The 25,489-nt window shown below is 43.3% G+C and overlaps 1 protein-coding gene across 1 annotated transcript in view; it reads left to right on the top strand.

The window, feature by feature from the left end:
• Positions 1–25,489, top strand: part of LOC137377942 (sodium- and chloride-dependent neutral and basic amino acid transporter B(0+)-like) — a 96,746-nt gene that overhangs the window by 46,595 nt on the left and 24,662 nt on the right. The window contains exon 8 of the mRNA XM_068048006.1: positions 10,137–10,262. Coding sequence (XP_067904107.1) covers positions 10,137–10,262 — 126 coding nt within the window. The remainder of the gene's footprint in view (positions 1–10,136; positions 10,263–25,489) is intronic.

Below are 25,489 nucleotides of genomic sequence, written 5' to 3'. Positions count from 1 at the left end.
TATGTTAGTCATGGAAAAGGACAAAGAATAACTTAGAAAAAGAATAATTAACTGGGGGAAAGCCAATTTCATCGGGGAATGACTTCAATGGATCTGGTCTGAATAAATTGGGATCAAAGGTTGGAGGAAAAAACTGTCGCTGAACAATGGGCTACCTTCAAAGAAGATATAGTTTGGGCATTTTCAGGGGTATATTCCCTTGAAGGGGAAATGTAGGGGAAATAAATCCAGAGCTCTTGGTGGTTTGACAACTCTTATTCAGGGAGTTTGCATCTCATCTGTTACTGTTTTTTCTGAAGTTTCTCCCTCTCTGCATTTAGTTTCTGTTGCCCTACCTTCAGCCTGCTCACATACTCTGTTGCTTTTCTCAGAATGACCACTTTTGAGACCTTGTCATTCTTGGAAAGTTACAGCACCTCATCTCAAAGAGCCAAAGACAATGCTTCAACTCATTCCTCCTCTGCCTCTTCAGGACAGTGCTGTCCTTTGCCTCTCCTCATCCTCCACATCCGAAGGCCTGGGGCACAAGATTGAGGACCTGTTGGGCAAGGAGTACTTGGCTTCATGGAGGTACCTGTCTGTTCTGGCTTGTTGTGATGCTAGCGGTTCTCTAGAGAGCAGAGGAGAGGGCATGGCATAGTTGTGCTGTTGCTGGATTTCCAAACTGCACTGTTTGATGCTGACCAGTGTCTGCAAACGAGTGCCGGTCCATGGAGATGTCCCTTTGGCAGTGCTCCCCACTGCCAGCCTTTGCTTCTCGATGCTTACAACATCAGTCTCTTCTTCTGAGTAGCTGGAGCACGAGCAAACACTGCCTGTTGACAAAGAACTTTCACCATCTGATTTTGGACCTTCACTCTCTTGGTGTGATCTCTCTGAGAAGGGTCTGATACTCTCCAAACCAGAACGACTGAGATCCTGAAAGGAATGAGATTCAATCTCAGACCATCAAGGGGCTGGACACATGGAGTGCATCCTCTCTGAGGTGCAGTACAGCATCGCCTTTGGAGCCTCCCATGGCATTGACCCAGTCTGGGTCCATTTGTTATAATCGCTCGACTGACTCAATATGGATACCATTGTTCTCTTCTGCTGTAATGGGTAGCTTGGTGATCTTGTGGATTGTCACAATGTTGAGGTCCCGACACATTGGGAGTCCTGCCACTGCTGGTCCACTCATGTCTACCAGGTAGAATATTTGTGGTTTCCATGCCGACTTGCCATAGCTGCATTGCATTGTTAGTGTGCTACTGCAAGGGATAAGTGACCTATTGTGTGCAGATAACTTGGCAATTGTCAGTTGTATTATTGATTTCCAATGACTCTGGTACATAGCCTTCAGGATACGGACTGGTAGGATAATTCCACTCGTGCAGGTGTCAATCTTAACCCTGAGTGTATGTTTGCCAGCTTGCTTTGGGCACATGATGCGAATAGAGCAAAAGCTTCCAGTTGTTTGCCTCCATCAAAAAAATGTGTCAGGTTCACAATGTGGAATGCCTGTTCATCTTTGAGCTGGGAATTGTTCCACTCTGAGTTTTATCTCAGTTCTGTTTCGCTGTGGACTTCATATATCAGCTCATGTTTGTGCAAGTCTCTGGATCTCTCCTTGCTGCTGTTACGCTGTTGCTGCACCTGTCGTCTGTTTGTTTGTGTCCTCCTGTGACCTCAGGCTGCTTCTTTAGAGCCAGATTTCTTACATAGGATGGCCCAGTGTCCTATTGCACCGCACACCTTGCACAGGTTTCAAAATACAGGACAACTTCATGGTGAGTGGGACAAACCACACTTAACAAATATCTTGCTTGCTCTTTTCAGCCTGGTTACGGTGCCAATACTGTTAACTGTACCTAGTGCTTGCAGATGCTGTTGTCCAGCTACAATGGCTTCATTTTCCCTGCCATCGTCTAGCAGCACATCAATACTGTGACCTTTTTCCTCAAGAGATCTTTTTGAAATGCTTCAACAGGTGTTGAGACAATTACCAGCTCCATTAGTCACTGCGACAGCTCAGTTTCTGAGAAGTCGCATTTGTTGCCCTTACTACGCCATCTACTGATGAACTGATCTATTGATTCCTGTAGCTAATGTCTGTAGAACATCAATTCCAAGGTGAATTCTAAAATTCACTCTTAACTGGAGCTGATCTTCTGGCACTTTCCATATCTTTGTGGGATCTTTCTGGTCCTCTTCAGATAAGCCAGAGATATGACTCTATGTAACCTCTGATTTCCAAGTGCTATTAGTAATTTTACTGCCTGCTTCTCTGGTTTTACAATCACTTCATCTGTGAAGCAAAACTGCGTACTTTGTTTCAAAAGTTTGAACTCAGACAGGTTATCAATGGCCTTCCATTTCATGTTGGGAGCTTTGGTGTCCATGTTTCTACTGTTCTTTCTGCTTTCTGCTTTATATTTAACTTTGTTCAGCTCTGTGAGTGCCTCCAGCACCGTTTATGTTAACTTTTCTATTTGTGGCCTGAAACTGCTTTTAAAACTTGTTCGATTCATTCTATGCTGTTTCCCCTTAAAGAAATTCTCTTTTATTTAAACTAGCTGCTTGGATGGAAAGGAGCAGGTGTTTGAGAGTTCTCTCTGTTTATCTTCCTTTCAGCACTCTAGCTTGTATGTTTACATAACTGTTTAATAAGCAGTTTAATTGCTTTTTTTGCTAGAGTTTTTTTATGTTCTTGATGCTCAAATGATTTAATTTATTTTACTGTGGCTGCGTGAATGGAAGCTCTTCTTGAGGCTCGAGTTGTTTACTGTTTCTTTAAAACTTTTGGCTGCAGTGTTTGGGGGTTTCTGTGCTTTTTGCAATTGGACACCTCCTGTAATGGCACCAACCTTGATCAGCCTGGGAGAGGGATCAGTTTTTTCACTGTCTCCCACAGAGCCTTTGACAACATTTGAATTTTGTTAGCACTTCAAAGCTTTTTTTAAAAGTCTTCAGAGGCTTTTTTTTAACTGTGATTTCTCAACCATTGGCACAGTGACTCACCTGATCACAGGAATTGATTGGCAGCCTGTCATTGAGTGCTCTGTTTTCTACAGGTGGAGAAACGATCTTTCTTTTGAACTTTCTCTCTTTTGCTGTAGGAAGGTTGTTTTCACAGCTATCTGAGAGTCAAAGAGAGATATAGCTCTGAAACAGGCCCTTTAGCCCACCAAGTCTGTGCTGACCATGAACCACCCATTTATATTAATCCTACATTCCCTACCACCTACCTACACTATGTGCAACTTACCTAGCCACCTGCAAGTTGTTGGCTGTGGGAGGAAACTAGAGCATCCCATGGAAACCCACCACAGCCACAGGGAGAACTTGAAAACTTCACACAGGCAGTACCCAGAAGCAAACCCAGGTCACTGGAGCTGTGGTGCTAACCACTGCGCCACCCGATGGTTTACCTGTGGTCTTCAAATGTAGATCTTATGTTTTCACCACTGCTGCCACCATATAATGAGTTCTTTATATGGTCGTATGCAACATAAATGAGATGCATGGAGTCCAATTGGCTGAAGATCTCTAACAGCGTTCTGAACATCTTAAAGCGTTTATACATACAGACAAAACTATTTACATAACCTTCGTCTGGACGTTACAGTTAGAGTTAACCTGGCTTCTAGTCACATGACTACATACTGTTACTGAGCTCATTAGCATACTAAGATCTTAAAGGGACATCACACTTGAAGCAGTCATACAACAGCTGAGTGACAGGAAACAGGGAGTAGTTGAGAATGGATGTTTTTTGGGCTGGAGGAATGTTTGTAGTGGAGTTCCTCAGTGGTCAGTGTTGGGACCCTTGCTCTTCCTGGTATACATTAATGACCTAGACCTTGGCATACAGGGCACAATTTCAAAATTTGCCGATGATACAAACTTGGAAGCATTGTGAACTCTGAGGACGATAGTTTGGATCTTCAAAAGGTGATAGACAGGTTGGTGGAATGGGCAGACAGGTGGCAGATGAAGTACAATGCAGAAAAATGTGATGTGATTTATTTTAGTAGGAAGAACATGGAGAAACAATATGACATAAAGGGAACAACTCTAAAGTGGGTGTAGGAGCAGAGAGACCTGGGCCGATGTGTGAATAAGTCATTGAAGGTGGCAGGACAGGTTGAGAGAGTGGTTCATAAAGCATACAGTATCCTAGGTTTTATTAATAGGAGCACAGAGTACAAGAGCAAGGAAGTTATGTTTAACTTGTATAAAACATTAGTTCGGCCACAGCTGGAGTATTGCATCCAGTTCTGGGCTCCACACTTTAGTAAAGGTGTGAAAGCGTTGGAGAGAGTGCAGAAAAGATTCACAAGAATGGTTTGAGGGATGAGGAACTTCAGTTATGAAAATAGGTTGGAGAAGTGGGACTGTTTTCTTATGAGAAGACAAGTCTGAGAGATGATTTGATAAAGATATTAAAATTCATGAAGAGTCTGGACAGAATAGATAGGGAAAAACTGTTCCCACTTGTGAAAGGATCAAGAATGAGAGGGCACAGATTTAAAGTAATTTGGCAAAAGAAGCAAGAGTGACATGAGGAAGAACTTCATGCAGCGAGTGGTTAGGATCTGGAATGCACTGCCTGAGCTTCTGGTGGGAACAGGTTCAATTGAGGCATTCAAAAGGGAATTAGAGTGTTATCTGAAAAGGAAGAATATGCAGGGTTATGAGGAGAAGGCGGGGGAATGGCATTAGGTGACTTGCTTATTCGGAGAGCCGGTGCAGACATGATGGGCCAAATGGCCTCCATCTGTGCTGTAACAATTCTGTGATTGTTATCTTTAGTTAAACCTGAGGCAGAGTATCTATTCAAAACTTCAGTCATTACTCTCTCAGTATATCGTACTCGTTCTTTAGTGGCCCTATCTTATTTTAATTTCCATTTATTATTTATACGTCTGTAAAACACTATTATTGATTTTCATAATCCTTGATAATTTAATTTTGTAATTTATTTCTGTCTTCTTGATGTTCTAAGTTATTTGAATTCCCTTTTGTCCTCTTCTCCTTCAGTATCTAAGTACTTGCTGTGCATTTTTTTCTTTAGATTCAATTTTCCCATTGATTCTTTATTCATCCAAGGTGACCCACAATTAGATTTCTTGTTTTCGGATTTTAGTGGAATAAAATTCTCTTGGCCTATATTTATCAACATTTTAGTTGCTTCACTATTGATGACCAGTAGCTGCCAAGGCTCAAAGTTCTGGGGTTTCCTCTCCAACTTTCCACCATTCCTTTCTCCTTTAAGATGTGTTTTAAACCAATATCTTTGACAAAGCTTTTGGTCATCTGCCCTAATATCTCCTTCTGTGACTCACTGCCAGATTTTGTTTGATAATGTTTCTGTGACGTGCCTCAGGAAGTTTTATTATGTTAACGTTGTTATAAAAATGCAAGTTTTTGTTGCTATAGATTTTCAACTGTTTTATTTGTTTTTGTTTCTTTGTTTTTCAAGATTTTCTCCCAGTTTACCTTATTTATTTCAACCCTCCTTTTCTCATAATTTGCTCTTTTCCAATCTATTACCTTAGTCTTTGTCCCAATTATGTTACTCTCAATCCTAAACTTGAACCTTGCTACGTTGTGATCACTACTAATGAGATGCTCTCTGACTCTTACATCTCCTATCATTACCCATTAACCATTACTAGCTCCATCAGTGATTCTGTTCTTGTTAGACATCTTACACAGTGAGTGAGAAAGGAGTCCTGTATACACTATAAAACTCAATTCCCTTTTCTCCTTTTGCTACTTCTTTGTGCCAGTTTATTTGAGAGTTGTTGAATTCTGCCATGACTATTATTCTATATCACCCTATGGATTTGCTGACATATTTCTTGCTCCAATTCCCTTCCCTCCATGTGGGAGGCTGCAGCCCTCTCCAAGCTCTACTCAGCTGGACACTGTTGTGGTAACCAGGGATCCGACGATGAGAAGGGTCACCACTGAGGAGCACCAACAAATGTGAGATGTATTATCAGACCTTCCACACTGTCTACAATTGTAGAGAGAATGGAGCAGTTTGCCTCAAGTGAGTTGGTGTTGCAGGGCATTACAATGATGTCTTCTTGCAGAGATAGAGTGGCTCACTCCATGGAGCATCAATCTTGGCAATCACCGAATCTCAGAAATCAGGTGAATCTGTGCCTGACTTGTCTGTAGATTCTGGATGCCAACATGTCTGGAGCCTCAAATAGGATGAAAGATACTTTAGCCTTGTATTTCTAGTAATTCATTGATCTGCACCAAGCTGCTCTCCATCAGAGCGGCAGCTCTGAAGTACAGCTAGCCCATGAGAGATATGGAAGTGGGGACTCCGCACAAAATGCTCCCATGTCTCATCTGTTTCCTCACTTCCTCAGCCAATATCCAACATGCTGCCTTCTCTCCTGATGGCCAAGTCTGCCGCTGCACAGGTATAGGTGGAGCAGTCTTTGGTGGGGCTCTCATGGGCTTCAAAACCCAGAGGTCAATGTCCAAGAGTATCTGGGCTATCAGAGCAGGGATCAGCAGCCTGTCTCTACCCCTGCTGAAGTCACAGGAGTTAAAACACATAGTCATGATAGGAAATAGAAGACAAAAGCTTTGTAATTACACAAGGGTATACTCATGGGCATTTGATAAAATGCTAGATTGTGAAGTTTCTGTTCTTTAGAAGAATGATGTAAAATTTATTACTTTGCACCACTTTCCCCTGTTGGTTGTTGGCTGGAAACGTACTTTCCACATTCTTGAAAATGGAAAGACGTGAATTGGCATTGACCAATGAGGGGTTGTGCAGTGTTTGTTAGCAGGACTGCTTTGTGTCAGCAGCATTGTGGATGGTGAGGGCGGGATTGAAAAGTGATCAGTCCATGTGGTTCTGGTCCAGTGGTGGTAACTTAATGAACCTTACATTAATAACTGCATCCATAGCAGCAATGTGAGTATGTGGAGCTGCATTTGCATCATCAACTTCTTCCTCCTCCTCTTTCTCGTCTTCCTCCTTTACCTTACCCCCACCTCAGATTTTCCACATAAGATTTTAGATCAATGCCTTGATCCTTCTGCAGCTCCAAATCTCACTGCTGCACAATGTTATGCACAGTACAGCACAACAGAACCATTCTGGAGACCCTGGCTGGTGCATATTGAAGGACGCTTCCAAATCTGTCCGGGCACATCATGCTTATCATCAACATGTCGATGGTTTGCTCAGTGACACATCTGGTGGTAATCTGGCTTTCATTGTAGCATAGTTGGGCTTCATTGATCGGGTTTCTCATGCCATGTTTGAAGGGGTAATCCCTTGTCTCTTAGCAACTATCCTTTAAGTTGTCTTGTAGGTTCAAAAGCATCAGGGGCTTTGGCAGCCACATGATGAAAGCATCATGGCAGCTCCCTGGGAATCTGGCACACACCTTCAGAAATAACTCTTTGTTGTTACACACCAGTTGCACATTCATGGAGTGCAAACACTTGTGGTTTACAAATACTCCTGGTTGATCTGGGTGGTGTGCTTTGTGTGGATTGCCACGTGTGTTCAGTCAATGACACCCTGGAGCTGTCGGAAGCCAGTCAGACATGCAAATCCCGAGCACCCACTCATTCTAACTGGTGTCATCACAGGCAAAGCTTACCTAATAATCGACTCTGGCAAACAACCTTACAGTCGCCTGTTTTATACATTTGTACCACCAACTAGGAGATCCTGATTATATCTCCAGTAGAGCCCTGGAACGATCAGGAAGCCAATAGTTGAGGGCAGTGGTGACTTTAACAGCCACTGGTAACACGTGGCCACCAGGACCAGAGGGAGCAGCTTTTCTTCCAGGAGGCTGCAGATGTCTGTCACCACCTGATGTGACGACCTGAGCCTCCTGAGACACTGCTGTGCAGACAGGTCGAGGAAACTCAGCTCTGCCTCAACATCCTATGGAACGGGTTGTGCCTCCAACAAGCTGCATGTTTCTGCTGCTCACACCTTTGCTGCTCTCCTCTCTGTTGCTCTCCTCTCTCCTGCTCTCCTGTTCTCCTCTCTCCTGTTGTCCTCTCTCCTGTTCTCCTCTCACCCATTCTCCTCTCTCCTGTTCTCCTCTCTCCTGTTCTCCTCTCTCCTGTTCTCCTCTCGCCCGTTCTCCTCTCTCCTGTTCTCCTCTCTCCTGTTCTCCTCTCGCCCGTTCTCCTCTCTCCTGTTCTCCTCTCTCCTCTCTCCTGTTCTCCTCTCTCCTGTTCTGCTCTCTCCTGCTCCACTCTCTGTTGTTCCTCTTTCTGACACTTTCCCTTTCAGTTGCTCCCCAATCTGGTTCTCCGCTCTTTCCAGTCTCCCTCTCTGCTGTTCCCCTCAGATGTCCAGATACAGGACTGTCAATAGCAGCTGCTCCTGCTCCTGCTCCTCCTCCTGCTCCTCCTCCTCTTCCTGCTCCTCCTCCTGCTCCTGCTCCTCCTCCTGTTCCTGCTCTTGCTCCTGCTCCTGCTCCTGATCCTGCTCTTCCTCCTGCTCCTGCTCCTCCTCCTGCTCCTGCTCCTCCTCCTCCTGCTACTGCTCCTGCTCCTGCTCCTCCTCCTGCTCCTGCTCCTCCTCCTGCTACTGCTCCTGCTCCTCCTCCTGCTCCTCCTCCTGCTCCTGCTCCTCCTCCTGCTCCTGCTCCTGCTCCTGCTCCTCCTCCTGCTCCTCCTCCTGCTCCTGCTCCTACTCCTGCTCCTCCTCCTGATGCTGCTTCTGCTCCTGCTCCTGCTGCTGCTCCTCCTCCTGCTCCTGCTGCTGCTCCTGCTCCTGCCCATGCTTCTGATGCTGCTCCTGCTCCTGCTCCTACTCCTGCTCCTGCTCCTGATGTTGCTCCCGCTCCTGCTCCTGTTCCAGCTCCTGCTCCTGCTTTTGTTGCTGATGGTTGTTTTATTCCTCGCCCAAACATCCAATCTAATGCAGCCAAAGTGGCACCGATCCTGATTTGATTCAGAGAACCTCCAAAGTGTAGGCAGTAAATTCCCAGCAAGCATACTGTGAACAAGCCATTGCCATTAATAGTTAAGAAAGCAGCTGTGAGTACTGAGTATTTATTCTCACCTTGGTTTCAATGGCAAGTTTCAGGAAGTCCAGGAAACTTATGGATGTTCCATTACATTTAAAATTGTGTTGACATATCTCTCCAATTGAGTGATTAACCTATGTTAATTGGTAGCCTGTCTTTCGTGAGGGGGTTGCGTGTCACTGGCCGAACGTGCCCAAGTTAAAAATGGAAGTCAGCGGGTTAAAGCCGGTTTCCAGACACCCTTGTATTTTTGCCAACTCTAACCTCCCACCCACACCTCAACCCAGGTAATCCTCCAGGTTAAAATTCCCCACTGAGTGCCTTCTCTCAGCTAACACTGCAGAGGAAGGTCGGGGGGAAGCTAGGCTGTCTCGTGGAGGGCCAGGCCCACTTCATGGAATTAGTGCTTTCTCCCAACATGTCCCCACATTTCACTTTGACAAAATTGTAAAGAGTGAAATTTAATTCCCTGATTGACTATTTAATTACAAAGAGGGCAGTGGTTTATTTTCTAGAAAGTCCAAAGGAAAAGAATTAAAGTGTTGGATTCTCTCACAAAAGAAAAAATAAACTGAAAGATACAATTTAATAGAGGTAAAGTTATCGTCTGAAAATAAAAAAAAATTGTCTAACACTGCAGTTTAAACCTCTGTCTATGAACTTAATACGAGGTAAGGTTTAATTTTCTTGTATGTTTATTTTGTCTTTTACACTAATTTGCAATCTCAGGTTTTATTTGGGGATTGAGTGGTGCAATGGGTTGGACACTGTTCTTACTTCTCGGATCTGGCACTAAGCCCAGCCCAGACTGATGAGACTAATGTCTTCACTGACTGCTGAGTGTAAGGGTCCTACATGGAAAGAGTTTGGACAGTCTCCATCCTGGTTCTAGTGAGCAAGGACCCCGACACAAAATGGGCGCTGAATTGAAAACATCACTCAGAGAGGCCACAATACACAAAATCTTAACCAGAATACAAAAATACTGAGCAAAATGTGATACGTTTTAATAATGGGGTTTCTAAATTCATAAGTTTTAAACTAATAGAATCAGTTAACATAATGACTCTATTAAACACTATTAATTACACCATTTCAATTGTATCCATTGTTTAGGTTTCAGTTTGGCTTTCATTGCCTACCCAGAGGCTCTTGCACAGTTGCCATGGGCACCTTTATGGTCCATTTTATTTTTCTTCATGCTGGTCACTCTGGGACTCGACAGTTTGTTTGCAGCTGTAGGTAAGAATGACATTCGATGATTTGAACAATCTCCTTCCACTTTTGTAAAAAGAAATTACATGAGCCTACAAACTGGAATCAGTGCGCGATTCCAGTGCTGCACATGCTGCAAATGGTTAATGGGGTTGATGACAGGACCATGGGAAATTGGTCCACTGGCCCTGTTTATTACCAGTGAGGTTTGGGCAGCAGTCACATCCCCAGAAGGAGCTCACCAGAATGAAGATCACCTGTAAGCAGTGTCTTGAAGTGCAATCCTGCATCTCCCATTAAGGGCCATTGGTTTGGCTACTGAGTGCCTGAGAATACGAAGGCAGTATGCATAGTGAAGCTAGTGTCAGTCACTAAAACATTGCATAAAGGCAGCCTCAAACAGGCATTGAGTCCCTGTTTTGCATATGGAAAGGGGCTGACATCTGTTTCAGGCCAGCTCCTGAATGCCTTTACAGGAGCTTTGACCAATATATAGGCCAGCACATCTTTGGTGCTGACTGAGCACCGAATGCTACTTGCCAAATTGACCCCTCACAAACACATTTCATTCCTGCAAAATAGGTGTGATATTTGTGTTAGCTATGTTTCAATTGATATAGTCTCATTTCTGACTCAGGAGTTTGTCGGTTCATGTCCTGTTGTATAATCACTTCAAGTGAATGTGTGTGTTATGACCAGGTGAGAAAGGTGTCTAGGGGTCTTTTACTGTCTTCACCTGGTCTTATTGTCACAGGGTTTGATTTTTAAACACACTGTTTTTTGATTCCCCTCTCCCCCGCTCCCCTTGATGAATCCTTGTTCACAGCTTTCCAATTATAAGGCAAAGAAATGAGCACACCAGGTTTTCTTAAGTTTAAAGAAGAAAAGTGAAATTTATTAAAACTTAAACTTAACTCTAATTCGGTTAATACCTACGGATATATGACATGCCCACGCTAGTATGCACACACGATACACACATGCAAATAGGGACAGAAAAGAGCAGAAGAAAAATAAAGTCGAGAGGTTTGAGGCAATCAAAGAAGGGGGTTTCCTGTTACTGGTTCTATGTTTCCAGCTCACCGTAGAGTCTATGATTGTAGACAGCTCTTACTTTTCATTAGGGCCCAGTATTCTTCTTAAACCTTGTTCATTAAGAAGACTTTTCTCTCTTTAAGTTTACGTGTCTTCAATGGTTTCCGAAGCTGGTGAGAACAAGATGAGAGCAGACAGGAGAGAGGTCTTTTCCAGTCCAGTAACAAACAGCTTTCTCAGTTTTAACCCTGTGGGCAGCTCAAATTCAAAAAACTCCAACACTCAGCCAGTCATGTGACTAAACTTGTCTGACCACGTCTGTTTGTGTATTTGGCCATCTTAGTAGTTAACCTGGAATGCTCCAACGTCTGGTAATCAAAAGTCCACTGCAAATTAAATTGGAGCAGGGAATAGCCATTTTGTCCTTTGAAGTACTGTCTGTTGATATGCTAATGTATCTCTCCAGCCAAAGTCTCCAATTGTTTTTTAAAGCAAGTTCTTTCTTCACCAACAACAGTTTAAAATCAACGTTCAGGTGGCAAAATTATTTGTTCTCATTCTTAGCAGGTGGGGGCTTGCCTGACAGTGCTGGAAACCTCTAAAAATTGCAGAGATTCCATTCACTCAGCCAAAAGCTAAAAAAATTAAACCATGAAGAATAGCTTCCATTCACACAGCCACAGTGAAGAAAACATTCAACTACTCAAGCAGGAAGAACATAAGCAAACTGTAAAAAAAATTGAACTTCTTATTGAACAGCTGTGTAAACAGACAGGCTAGAATTCCAAAAGCAAAGTACACTTGAACTTCCAATGGAACAGCTGTGTAAATAGTTAAGCTTAAGTGCTGCAAGCAAGATAAACAGAGCAGTCTCAAACAGCTGCTGCTCTCTATCCAAGCAGCTAGTCTAAATAACAGATGATTTCTTAAAGGGGAAACAGTGCAGAGTGAGTAGGACAAGTTTAAATCCAGTTTCAAACAACAAATAGAAAATTTATATTGAATACGGTCGTCAAGGCACACTCAGAGCTGAATAAAGAAAACAAAGAGCAGAAAGCAAAAGAACAGCAGAAAGATGGATACCAAATTTCCCAGCATGAACTCAAAGGCCAATGATATCCTCTCTGAATTGAAACTTTTGAAACATGAATACAGCTCTGCTTTATAGACCAATCTACAAGTGATTGTACAACCAGAGAAGCAGGCTGTAAAATTATAAATGGCACTTAGAAATAATGAGGGGTTGCACAGAATCAATACCTCTGGCTTATCTGAAGAGGACCAGAAAGATCCTGCAGAACACCATTTGGAAGATATTGCTTCCAGAGACTACCCTTCAGCTTTGAGAGAATCATAGAGTCATGGAGTTATACAGCACAGAAACAGGCCCTTCGGTCCATCGTGTCTGCGCCGGCCATCAAGCACCTATCTATTTTAATCCCATTTTCCAGCACTGGGCCCATAGCCTTGTATGCTATGGCATTTCAAGTGCTCATCTAAATACTTCTTAAATGCTGTGACTGTTGCTACCTCTACCACCTCTTCAGGTAGTCGACGCCTCACAGAAAGGGTTAGGAGTATCCTGCTGGATAGTAAAGTAATTACATTCAGGTCCAAATATTTATCCTCAGCACAATCCAGTTATTCAAACGTAGAGCCTGAAACACTTGCTCTGGTATTTGGGATCACAAGGTTCAACACACACCCCTGGTCAGTAAGCAGTTCACTGTGGAAACTAACCACAAACCACTGGAGATGATCTGGTGCAAACTAATAACAAGCACACCACCTTGACTACAGTGACTCTTAATGAAAGTACAGGGGCACGACTTCAACATCTGCTACAAAGCAGGTACCAAAATGGTCACCTCGGATATGCTGAGCAGATTGCCAAACCCGAATATGAAATGAGGAAGTTCCACTGGATCAACAAGTAGATAGCATGGACATTGAGGTAGAAGATGTGTTCACTATTGATTTATTGCATTTTGGTCAGCACAAATCAGCACAATCAGAAACAGCCAATGACCCACAACTGAAGGCCCTGTGGAGAGTCAACATAGAGGATTGGCCTGACACGTGAAAGAGATGCCAGGAACCCTCAGATGTTTTTGACCTTATAGAAATGAACTCAGTATCTCGAGAGGCGTCACCTTCAAAGGAAAACAAGTGATTGTGCCCAAGCTCTCCGACAGGACATCTTGTCACAACTTCACCAAGGCCATATGTGCACAGAGCGAACAAGACGACAGGCACGAGACATTGTTTATTGGCCAGGGACCAATGGTGACATCAAAAGGTTAGTGAGGATGTATGAGGCATGCCAGAGCCATCAGCCACAACAACGCAAAGAACCTTTACACCCTCACGAGATTCCGTCAGTCCCTTGGTCCAAAATCGCCACTGATCTTCCATTAATGGAGATGACTTTATCCGAGTCACCGATTATTTCTTCAAATTCCCAATTGTTGGACAAGTAAAAGACATTTCAAGCGCGGTCGTCGCAGAAACATTGAGTGCCGTATTCAGTCTGTTCAGTGCACCTGAAGAAATCATCTCTGACAACGGAAAACAGTATCTGGGCAGACCTTACAGGGATATGTGTGCCAAATGGTAGGTAGGTATGGTAGGGGAATATAGGGACAGGTGAGGATGTGGTAGGAATATGGGATTAGTGTACGATTAGTATAAATGGGTGGTTAATGGTCGGCACAGACTCGGTGGGCCAAAGGGCCTGTTTCAGTGCTGTATCTCTAAATGGTGCGTAAACCATGTGACATTCTCACCACATTACCCTAAATCTAATGGTCTTGCCAAGTGAATGGTTCACACGGTCAAAGCACTTATCCTAAACTGTAGGACAACAAAACAAGATTTTTGTGTTGCCATGCTTCACTCAGAGCTACACCTCTGGATTTGGGCTTACCGTCAGCAGCAGAGATCATGTTTGGCAGACAAGTGCGAACAACTCTGCCAAGCCATCATCTGTCCAAATTCTCCGAGATGCAGGAGACACTACGAAACAAAAAAGGGAGAATGAAGATGGTGCATGACCAACAAGCAGGGGTGGAACTACCTCAGCTACATGTAGGACAACAGGTCAGGGTCATACACCCCACAATGAGAACATGGTTACCCGCACAGGTATCCTAAGTATGCAGTGAGCCTAGGTCTTACGAGATTACAACACTTAACGGAGCAGTGTTGAGAAGGAACTGAAGCCAACGAAGAGAAGTGTGCAATACTCCAATTGTGCACAGTGGAATCGAAAGAACACACTCCAAAGATAAGGGTATGATGGAGCAACAGGGCAACAACCAATACATTGACAACATACCTACAAACCAAAAACAGCCAAGAGTAAAATCCACATACACAGAAAGTGATACCATAACCAAATCTGGAAGAGTTGTCAAACCACCAAAATGATATATGGACTCTTAAATGGCTATACTGGTAAATTTTGCAATCTAGATCCAGTTTAACTAATTTTGATGTTATCTAATTTTATGTCTTTTTACTTTTGGTGTATGAGACTTATCTTGGGAAAGATAATGATCTCAATATGCTAATGAGCTAAGTACTGGTATGTAGTCATATGACTACGAGCCACGGTCACTCTGCAACTGTAACACCCAGACGAAGATTCTGTAAATAGTTTGCTCTGTACTGTATATACTTAGTTAGCTGTTAATTAATCTGTTCAAGATCTTCAGCCAGCTGGACTCCATGCGTCCAAGGACTACAGCAGTTCAAGAAAGCAGCACACCACCACCTTCTCAAGGGCAATTAGGGATAGGCAATAAATGCTGGCCGAGCCAACGACATCCATATCCCCCAAACAAATAAAAAGAAAATCTCATTTATGTTGCATCAGACAACATGAATAACACTTTCCATGTCCCACCCCAGCAACATGAGCACAAAGTTCAGGCTGACACTCCAGTGTAGTACTGAGGAAGTGCTACAGGGTCAGTGGTCTTAACTTTCCAAATAGAAGTTAAATCGAGGCCAAGTTTGCCCTCTCAGGTGGATCTAAAAGATCCCATTGCACTCTATTGAAGAAGAGCAGGTGAGTTCTCCCTGGTGTCCTGGCCAATATTTATCCCTCAACTAATATCACTGAAACAGATCTAAAGACAAGAAATGCTGGAAATACTCAGCAGGTCTGGCAGCATCTGTGGACAGAGAAACAGAGTTAACATTTCAGGTCAGTGACCTTTCATCAGAGTTTCCAGCAACTGCAGTATTTTGCTTTTATTTCACTGAAACAGATTATCTGTTTATTGTTACATTGTTGTTTGTGAGACTTTGCTGTAAGTTAATTGACATCTGGGTTTCCTACATTACATCAGTGACTGCACTTCAAAAGTACTTCATTGGTTGTGAAGCACTTTGGGTGTCCTGATGTTGTGAAAGGTGCAATACAAATGCAACTGTTTCATTTTCTTTCTATAATATCAGCAGCAGTAATTCTGGTCCAGAACCTCCATTTGATGAATCACTTTTCTAACTCTAGTATGTGTTTATGATAATTCATGTACCAGTGAAATGGTTTGTGAAGTGAATCTATCTATTTCACTGCTGTTTAATCTGTGTTGTTGAAGAAGAAGCTCATGGAGTGAGGTCACTTTAAGGCAGTGTCGTGTCAAGGAGATTCTGTGAGATTCTGGATGATCAATGATATCAGTCACTGCTCACAATCAGATTCAGCAATGGAGATCCTGGGGGTGTGATACACCTTCAGTGGGGGCATAAAGCAGGCAGTGGTGGATCATCCACTAGTTATGCACCTCGTCCGACTTTCCATGACATCATTGGCGTGTGTGAGAGGGAATGATCCACTGTAACCCATTTTATACCCCTGCACAGTAGAATTTGACGCCCTGGATTTGAAGTCATTTGTTTAATTGAGCTGCTGGAAAACCTTCTTGTACAAGAGCTGTTTGATAGTGAGGATAGTGCATCGATTGATTCTTGTCTGCCTGCCCTATGATATCCTCTGACAGATTCTCTCACATCAGGGCAGATTTTCCCTTTCAGATGACTGAGCTCTGTTTGCTCACTCATGATGGGAGGAAAGAGGCCGGAGCCATTTCTTTAAATAGACTGAGTGGACGAATGGTGCACATTCCTGAACTAAAGCTACCCTTTAACAACTGCTTTAAGATCTACAAAGAATGCTCACGTTACAACATACTGTTAATTTGTATTCACAATTCCTGTTTTTATATTAGCTTTTGCAGTTATCCAGTCAAAAATATATCTGTTTAAGGACTGTTGACATAATTTTACAACTTACTTCTATTCAGGAGAGGTCTTCTCATTCCAGGAGCAAAGCAATCTTTTTCACTTCAAACTCTTTGAACAGTTCAGAAAAACCCATGTTGCCAAGCAGGTTAGTTATGTAAATAAAAGCAACATACTGTGGATGCTGGAAATCTGACATAAAAACAAGAAATGCTGAAAATACTCAGCAGATCTGGCAGCATCTGTGGAGAGAGAAACAGAGTTAGCATTTCAGGTCAGTGACCCTTCTTCAGAACTAGCGAATATTAGAAATGTAAAAGGATATTAGCAAGTAACGTGGGGGTAGGGAAAGAGATAACAAAGGAGAAGGTGTAAAAGGTCACAGAATAGCTGACCAGAAGGTCGTGGAGCACAGGCAAACAATATGTTAATAGTGTGTTGAAGGACAAAGCATTAGTACAGATAGAGTTCCGAAGAAGGGTCACTGACCCGAAATGTTAACTCTGCTTCTCGTTCCACAGATGCTGCCAGACCTGCTGAGTGGTTCCAGCATTTCTTGTTTTTATTTCAGATTTCCAGCATCCGCAGTATTTTGCTTTTATATTAGTACAGATAGGGTGTTAGCAGATTGAAAATTGAACAGCCGCAAGTACAAACATGAAAAAAAAAACAGTGGGTAAGCAAACAGAACAAACTAAGATGAAATAAAATAACATAAACACAGAAAAAAACATTTTTTAAGAAAAAAAAACTAAAAATGAAAGTAAAATGGGGGGCCCGTCATGCTCTGAAATTATTGAACTCAGGTTAGTTATGTAACTAGCTTTTCTGACCACGTCTGTTTGTGGATTCTCTTGTCTTAGCTGACCCTGGAATGTCTCTTCTTCCACACAATGCCTGGTGCTCAAAGTCCGTTGTGGGTTAAATTGGAGCAGGGAATAGCCCTTTGTCCCTCCAAGCACTGTCTGTTAGTATGCAAATGGTTTTTTTCAGCCACAGCTGATCCATTTGACAAGCAATTTCCATTCTACAGCAACAGTTTAAAATCAATGTTCATATTACAAAATTAATGTGCCTCATTCTTGGCAGGTGGGGGGGTCTGCATGACACTATGTCCCCTGGTTCGAGACACACCAGCCAGGGAATCATCCTATCTGCATCTACACTGTCACCCACTGTAAGAATTTTGAAAGTTTCAATGAGATCACCTCTCATTCTTCAAGACTCTAAAGAATACAGGCCCAGTTTCCTCAATCTCTCCTCATAAGAGAATCCCACCATCCCAGGGATTAGTCTGGTGAAGCTCCGATGTGTTTACTAGCTCGAGAACTCATTCTGGCAATTTGATATCTGTGAAGTCGTATTCTTCCTCAAAATTGCATTCTTGAGCTTTGTCTCAGCAACTTGCAACAAACTGTTCAATGGACTCATCTTTCAGTTGCCAGTCGGTCATAATCCTGAGCCTATGTAGTCGGCAGTTGACCTTTATCTTCAGTTTCTGCTCCAGGAACGTTCATTGCTTGTTTGGGTCCTTCTGATGTGTTGATCCATTGCAGACCCTCATTTCCCAGTGCAATCTTGATTTTCACAGCTTATTTCTCTGGTTTGCTCACTTCTTGATCCAGGAAAGACAGTTCCATCCATTGGCAAAACAGCTTAAATTCAGACGCTATGTCCAATGCCTTCCAATCCATTACTGGATACCTGAAAGCCATTTTCTGGATGTTCCCGCTGTTCCCCAAATACAGACTTCTTCACAGGTTTTCTTTTTCACTGGCACACTTATTTTAGATGCTCTCTGCTTTACAGGTCTCCTGCTTTACAGGTACAACTTTCTGTTTCCTGTTTTAGACTGATTCGTTTTTCTCAGGCCTGCCCCTTTTAAGAGTAATAGACTACAGCTGCTTTCTTTGTTACACAGCTTATTTTATTTTTAAACTGAAAGTAGCTTTTTTCCCTTCTGCAGAGCTGCAGCTTGGAATACATACAGCTGCCACAACCAGTTTTTATTTAGTGCTGGACCTCCAGTGGCGCTGTTGAGCTCTTCCCATTCCTTTTGGCTTAGGCACCACCCATGAAGTCAAGAATACCAGGAAAACTAAAGCAGTTATGGCTGCACTATTTATTTTCAAATTTTCTGTCCCACTGCCAGATTAGTTGAAAGCTCTGATCTCCTGGCAAATTGATTTCTGTATTCACTGAGTTTCGGCATCTCCCAGGGTCCTGTCTTCATTCTTAGCTTGCTGCACTATTGTGGGATCTCTTACCATCTGCTCTTTGTCTAAATCTTCTGCCACTCCAGTAGGCAATTAGCTGTTTTCTGTTGCCATGTTGTAACACTATATGGTCTTCAGAAAAAATATATCCCAAATGTTGCCCACCATATAATATTACTTGTTCCTTTGGTATGTAAGACTCAAAGGACTACAAGTAATATACAAAGAATATGTAGGTTTTTATAATAATTTAACTGGAACATAAATACTGGATGAACACATCTACACCTATCTTACTCTGTCGGGCGACACTCACAATTCCCTGGTCATGTGTGACACCACATCACTTCCTCCAGTGACCTTCACTTACAGCCTCTTAAGCTGGTCTCACAACATCCAGAACCGGTTCCCTTAGCACTGCAACAACTGGCACTGCAGAGTTGAATTTTGCAGCCGTAATGTCCTGAGAGGACTTGCCTGCGTATATGCTGCTAAACTGTTTCCCCTGGCTGAAGAGTCTAGAACAAGGCGGCATAGTCACAGGATAAGGGGTCAGTCATTTAGGATTGGGATGAGCAATAATTTCTTCACTCAGAGGATTGTGAATCTTTGGAATTCTCCACCCCAATCGGCCCCGGTGTTCAGACATTGAGTACGTTCAAGGCTGAGATTGATAGATTTTTGGCTTCTAGGGCAATCAAAGGAATGGGGTTCAAGCAGGAAGGTGGAGTTCAGATCAAAGGTCAGCCATGATCTTATTGAATGTTGGAGCAGGCTCGAGGGGCTGGACAGCCGACTCCTGCTCATGTTTCTTATATTTCTTATGTAGTTGCAGTTAAGCAGGAAACTCACTGAATCACTATAAATAAGCAATGATGAAAGCAGTGCATTAACTATAGCAGTGGTCAGACTGTGAGTTCACTCATTTAGTGATGGCTGAAACCAGAAGGAGGTGAGAGTGAAGCCAACTCAGATATTATTGCTGTTGTATAAGGTGAGTTCAGGTGGAAATGAAAAGGCAGCTGGAATAAATAATTTTGCTGCCCAAAATGTTGGCACCGTCCCAGGAAGACCTTACAGGCTGACCGAGTACTGTTCAGTGACCACCTTTTTGGTGAATTGCAGCTGCCGAACACACTGCCCCTGGCTTCGGTGAAGGTAGGAGAAGTGCTCCCTGAAAACCCCAGGGAAAGCCTCCTGCTGCGAGGTCTCCTCCTCCTGTCTCTCTGTGCAGCTTGTCTTCTTTGCTGCCTCTGCTCCTACAACCTCTGATGCTGCAGCCCAAGGGGAAGAACTGCAACTATAGCCCCTATGACTGGGTGCATTCAGAGGCCTTTCAATAAAACCAATGCCTTCCCAACATCCAGCACCATTCCCTGCAGACATTCCTAACTTTTCTGAAATCCTCCAACAGCCCAGTACTTCCATAAATTCTGCAAGAGTAACTAGGTAGTAATAAGGAACACACCCGCAGGTTGGATGGATCCCTTTAAATAGCACTGGTGGGGTGATCCCTTTCACAGCTGAATGCATGTGCCTGTTTAAGAGAGAGCATTAACTGCAGCGGTGAGGTTGATGATGGCAGGTCGTGCATCAAATCAGCATTAGATGCTGACTGACATCAGATCTACCTATTCTACATACTTCCAATGCACACACATAACACCCATGTTTATACCCTCAACAACATGGCGATCAGCATGGGTTTATAGGATGTAACCTCCCACCCCTTGACAGGTTACTCTGCTGTTCGAGTACGAGAATTGAGACAAATAATGAGACAACACTCAAAGCCCAAGTTAAACACTAACGTCTTTATTTGGTTTGGTAGAAATACCAGATAACAATACAATACACCCGTTTTGTGTGTGTGTGTGTGCACGAGCAAATGTGTGAATGGATGTGGTTGCAACAATTTCGGGATAAGGCACATTGATAAATAAACAATTGATTTTCTGTTTTTTAAAAGTGACAAGAAAACCTGTCACTGTCTGTTTATTTGAAAAATAGAACACAAAATGACTAAACTCGACTACAAATACACTTGCTGTGGTCAGTTGAACAGTGGGAATCACCCACATCACACCACATGGTTGTAACAGTATGTTTACATTTCCTCAAGTAAGATCTTCACCTCTGGTGAATTTTACAGATGTCTTTAAGATTTTTATCAGTAAACACAATAGCAGCTTCCTTTCCTGGTCTCACACATTTTAAAACCACAGGACAATTAAACAGAGTCCCTCAAATGACTGCGTTCTGACAAAATGTTGCTTGGAGAATTTCTAGTTTCTCCACATTTCAAAAGAAGGCAAATTCTGACATCATCATTCAACGACAGTTTGTGCCATTCTGTCGCAACTTTTCAAACATTTAGACCACTTATGCCAGCAAAATTAGCATTTTTAAAACATGTTTAGTCTCTTATCTTCATGTTTTCGGGCACTGTGACTACATGTTTTTGTATACATAAAGCAATCGTAAAGGGTTTAAAATATCAGAAATGCCTATCTCACTGCTCGGGACAACATACACATTAAAGGTGAGAGTTCTTCCCCATTTCCTCTGGATGGTTATTGTCTGTTCCATCCCAGCCTTTTATTCCAAGACTGAAAGACATCTTCAATTTCTTTGTCTGTATAAAGGCCACCCATGGATGGACCTGCAATGGCTTTAACTCTCCAAGAGAGAAGGCAGGCTGAGTCTCCCCATCACTGCAGTGTCCCTCTAAGCAATCATTGCTTGGGTCATTACCCCTCCCTGAAACCTTTTGCTGGGCATGGAAACAATGTTGTCTCTCCCATTCCCCTCCTCAATCTGCTTATTACAGCCCCAAAAAAGACCATCAGAATACCGAAAACATTGACTGGACTCATTGACACTGATGTCCTGGAGGGAAGGTTGCAGTACGCTGCACTGGGGATACTGTTAGAACCAGGTGAGAAAGAGGTCTCGGGGTTCCCCTTCAGCCATCACCTGGTCTTACTGTAACAGGGTTTTGTTTTTTAAACAGTCTGTGTTTTTAGCTCCCCCTTGGTGAATCCTTGTTCACCACTTTCCAATTATAAGACAAAGAAATGAGCACAAATAGGTTTCTTAGGTTTAAAGAAGAAAAGTGAAATTTATTAAAAGTTAAACCTAAATTCTAATTCGGTTAGCGCCGATGGATACATGCCATGCCCATGCCAGCATGCATACACGATACGTACCATTTTTTTTTCAAATCGTATTTCATTCCCCTGGGTGTGGAGGTGTCATGCAGGTCCCATCTGACAAGAATGAGGCACATTAATTTTGCCACATGGACATTAAATTTTAAAATTGTTGCTAGGCCGAAAAAAAAAGTCGAAACAAGGGGTTTGAGGCAATCTCTGAAGAGGGGTTTATGTTACTGTGCTTTGAGCTCACTGTAGTCTTTGCTTGTAGGTAGATCTTGCTTTTCATTGGGGCCCAATATTCTTCTTAATACTTGTTCATTGTCGGAGACTTTTCTCTGTTGGAGTTCATATGTCTTCAATGGAGTCTAAAGCTAGTGAGAGAGATGAGAGCAGACAGGAGAGGCTGCAGTAAGCCAGCCACAAGAGGTCTTTTCAGTCCAGGCGAAAATAGCTTTCTGCCAGTTCAAAAACTCTGTGGCAAGTTCAAATTCAAAGAAACACAGGTTGCCCAGCTGGTTAGTCATGTGAAAAGGGGGTGTGACCACGGTTGTTCGTGTATTTGGCCATCTTAGCAATCAACCTGGAATGCGAGCTCCTCCACTCTCAATGTCTGGTAATCAAAAGTCCATTGTGGATTAAATTGGAGCAGGGACTGGTTCCTTTGTTCCAACACTGTCTGCTAGTATGCAAAAAAAATGTCTTTTCATCAAAGGGCTTGGCAACCCCTTGTAATAGACTTTTATTTTCTTCCTAGCAACAATTTTAAAATTGAATGTCCATGTGGCGAAATTAATGTCCCTCATTCTTGGCAGCTGGGGCCTGCATGACACCTCCACACCCAGGGGAATGAAAAGCGATTTAAAAGAATAAATGGTGCTTTTCATTTAAAGGTTAGAGAGAAATATAAGATACAGAAAGACAAACCATGCATTTCTCTCATTCCTTTCCATTCATTCATAAATCTTAATGTCTATTAAAATTGTCTTTTCTGGGTGCTAGTGCTGCTTTAATTTCCCCTTTTTGGCATCCCAGTAACCATGTGGTTCTTTGGGGAAGCTTTTCTTCAGTTTGCCCATTGCCATGTCTGCCTAGGGTCTTGGTTCCTGCCTATTTTTTTTCAGGAGAGTTAGAAGTGGGTAGGTCTATCCTGAACTCTCTTTCAGTGCTTTGCTGAGTCATGTAAAGGCTTGTGTCTTCAGGGGATGGGTGGTTCCCTTTTTCTCTGACTGTGGGGGAGGATTTTTTGTTAATATCCCCTTTGTTCTCTGGGACATTCCTGCCTGCAGGTATGTGTACAGACTTGACTGCACTCTCACCTTTGACTAGGTGAGGCATCACCCTCAAGGTTTCTGTGCCCCTAGAGGTCTCCCTTTGTCTCTGCAGTTTCCTGTAAATGTTATTCGCAACTCTGGCACTTCTAGAATCTGTATTTACCTAGGAGGATGTGGTTTCTAACATTTCACATTTTCTGGAGTTGGCAGACCGGACAGTAATGTGCCCCCTTTGTCACTTTTCCCCTTCTCTTTCTAAACTTTTTCCAGCCATCTGCCTGCTTGTCCCCTTTTGTTCTCGGCAGTGGTCGCCTACGGTTCACCAGCGCTCTGCTGGAGGGTCCTCCTAACACCAGTACAGGAAGTAGGGGTGCACGTTTCACTGTATGTTGGGATTTTCCCTCAATCTGGCATGTGTGGCAATTCCTGCATTACTCCACCATATCTTTGTGCAGTTTTGGTCAGTCAAACTTTGGCTGTCTTATGTGGGCTTTGATCTTTCATATACCTGCATGTACAGCTACAGTAGTCTTGTGCGCCCTTCTTAATATTTCTCTCCGGTACATCTGCGACACCACTAACGAACTAGTGTCCACTCCTTGCTTTCAGGTCTGTGAGGAGAACTCTATTTCCTCATCAGTACCTCATTCTTTAAATAGTAGTAGTCAGGGACTCCCTCTGCTTCACGTTCAGACTGGGCAGCCTGTACTAACTCTCGCAATACTGGGTCGGCTCGCTGAGCCTCAGAGAGGGAAAATCCATTTAATTCATTCCCTGGGTCTCCTAACTTTCCAAAGAAAGTCTCAGACAGGCAGACCTCATGCTCATCTGCCTGCAGTGCCAATGCAGTCTACTCTGGGGGAGCTGGTTTGATCATGACCTGATCCACTACACATTCAGAGAAACTGCAGGGAACTGTCTCCTGACACGGCCCTCTCTCTGATGTCCTGCGGTCTTTCTTTCACTACTGGGGGGGCTACCACCTTCACCCCTGCCAGATCATTACCTCGGAGCTGGGCAACCCCGTGCACAGGCAAACTAGGGACAATCCCTATGGTCAATGGTCCCGAAACTAGGTCGCACTCCAAGTACACCCGATGTACAGGTACAGGCATACACTGCCCTCCAATACCATTCACCACCATTTTGGTGTTCACTGCACTTTCTGGGGGAAAAGTCAAACATTTTCCCAGTAAAAGGGATCTAGTGGCCCCTGCGTCCCTGAGAATCACTATGGGCTTGCTTGCCCCACTTGAGCGGTATGGGGTTACTTTCCCTTCAGACACAAAACCCAGAAAACCTTGAAGAATCCGATTAACTTCTCCTGCACTGGCCGTAGTAAGCTTCCTGGGTTGCAGTCTTACTGCAGTTAAAGCCACAGCTTGTTTTGTGCTTTCCATCATGGTCTCTTCTTCACTGAGTGGATGTGCCCTGATTAACCCTACCTGTTTTCACTTTAGTTTCCAGCAATCAGCTTTTAAATAGCCTGCTTTATTACAATGGAGACACACAGGTGTCTGGGACTCAATCTTGCTCACAGCACCTTCCTTTCTGGCTGGAAGAGAGCTCCCTGTGTCTCCTGCTTTCCTTTCTCTCCCAGGACTCCATAGGCGGATATCACCTTCCCACCCTTTGTCCTTTTCGGATTTGGGGGGTGATTAGGAAAGGTTCTCCCCTGGGAAAATAAATTAAAGCAAATCCATCGACCAGTACGACCACTTGCTGGGCTCCCTGAACCTGCTGCTCCTCTACATGGGTCTTTATGGAGAGTGGGAGAGAGTTTTTAAATTCCTCTAACAGCATTACTTCTTTGCGAGTCTCATAACTGAGCATTATTTTAAGAGCCCTCAGCCAGTGGTCAAAAACCAACTGCTCACTTTTTTCAAACTCCAGATAAGTTTGATTAGCTTGCTTTTTGAGAGTTCTAAACTTTTGGCGGTGGGCTTCGGGTACGAATTCATTTGCCCTGAGGATAGCGTTTTTGGTCAGTTCATAATTTGATGAACTCGCATCTCGCAACAAGCAATAAACCTTTTTTTGGCTTTTCGAATTAGCTTGCTTTATAGTTAAAGAGACCAGGTCTCAGCTGTCCATTTTAGCTCCCTTGCCAGTTTCTCAAAAGATACAAAAATCGCTTTCACATCTTCCTCATTGAATTTTGGAATTAGTTGGGTGTATTTTGGTAATTTTGTATCCAGCCCTGAGGCTTTCTCTTTCTCTCTCTCTCTTTCCTCAAATTCAGGTTTTCTTTATTCCAATTGTATCTTTTCCAGCAGAACCCTGTCTGGGTCTACTTCTAACACTGCTTCTGTTTCTTCAGATTC

Source organism: Heterodontus francisci, chromosome 15 (assembly GCF_036365525.1).
Source record: "Heterodontus francisci isolate sHetFra1 chromosome 15, sHetFra1.hap1, whole genome shotgun sequence".
Lineage (NCBI taxonomy): Eukaryota > Metazoa > Chordata > Chondrichthyes > Heterodontiformes > Heterodontidae > Heterodontus > Heterodontus francisci.
This window is presented reverse-complemented; position numbering and strand designations above follow the sequence as displayed.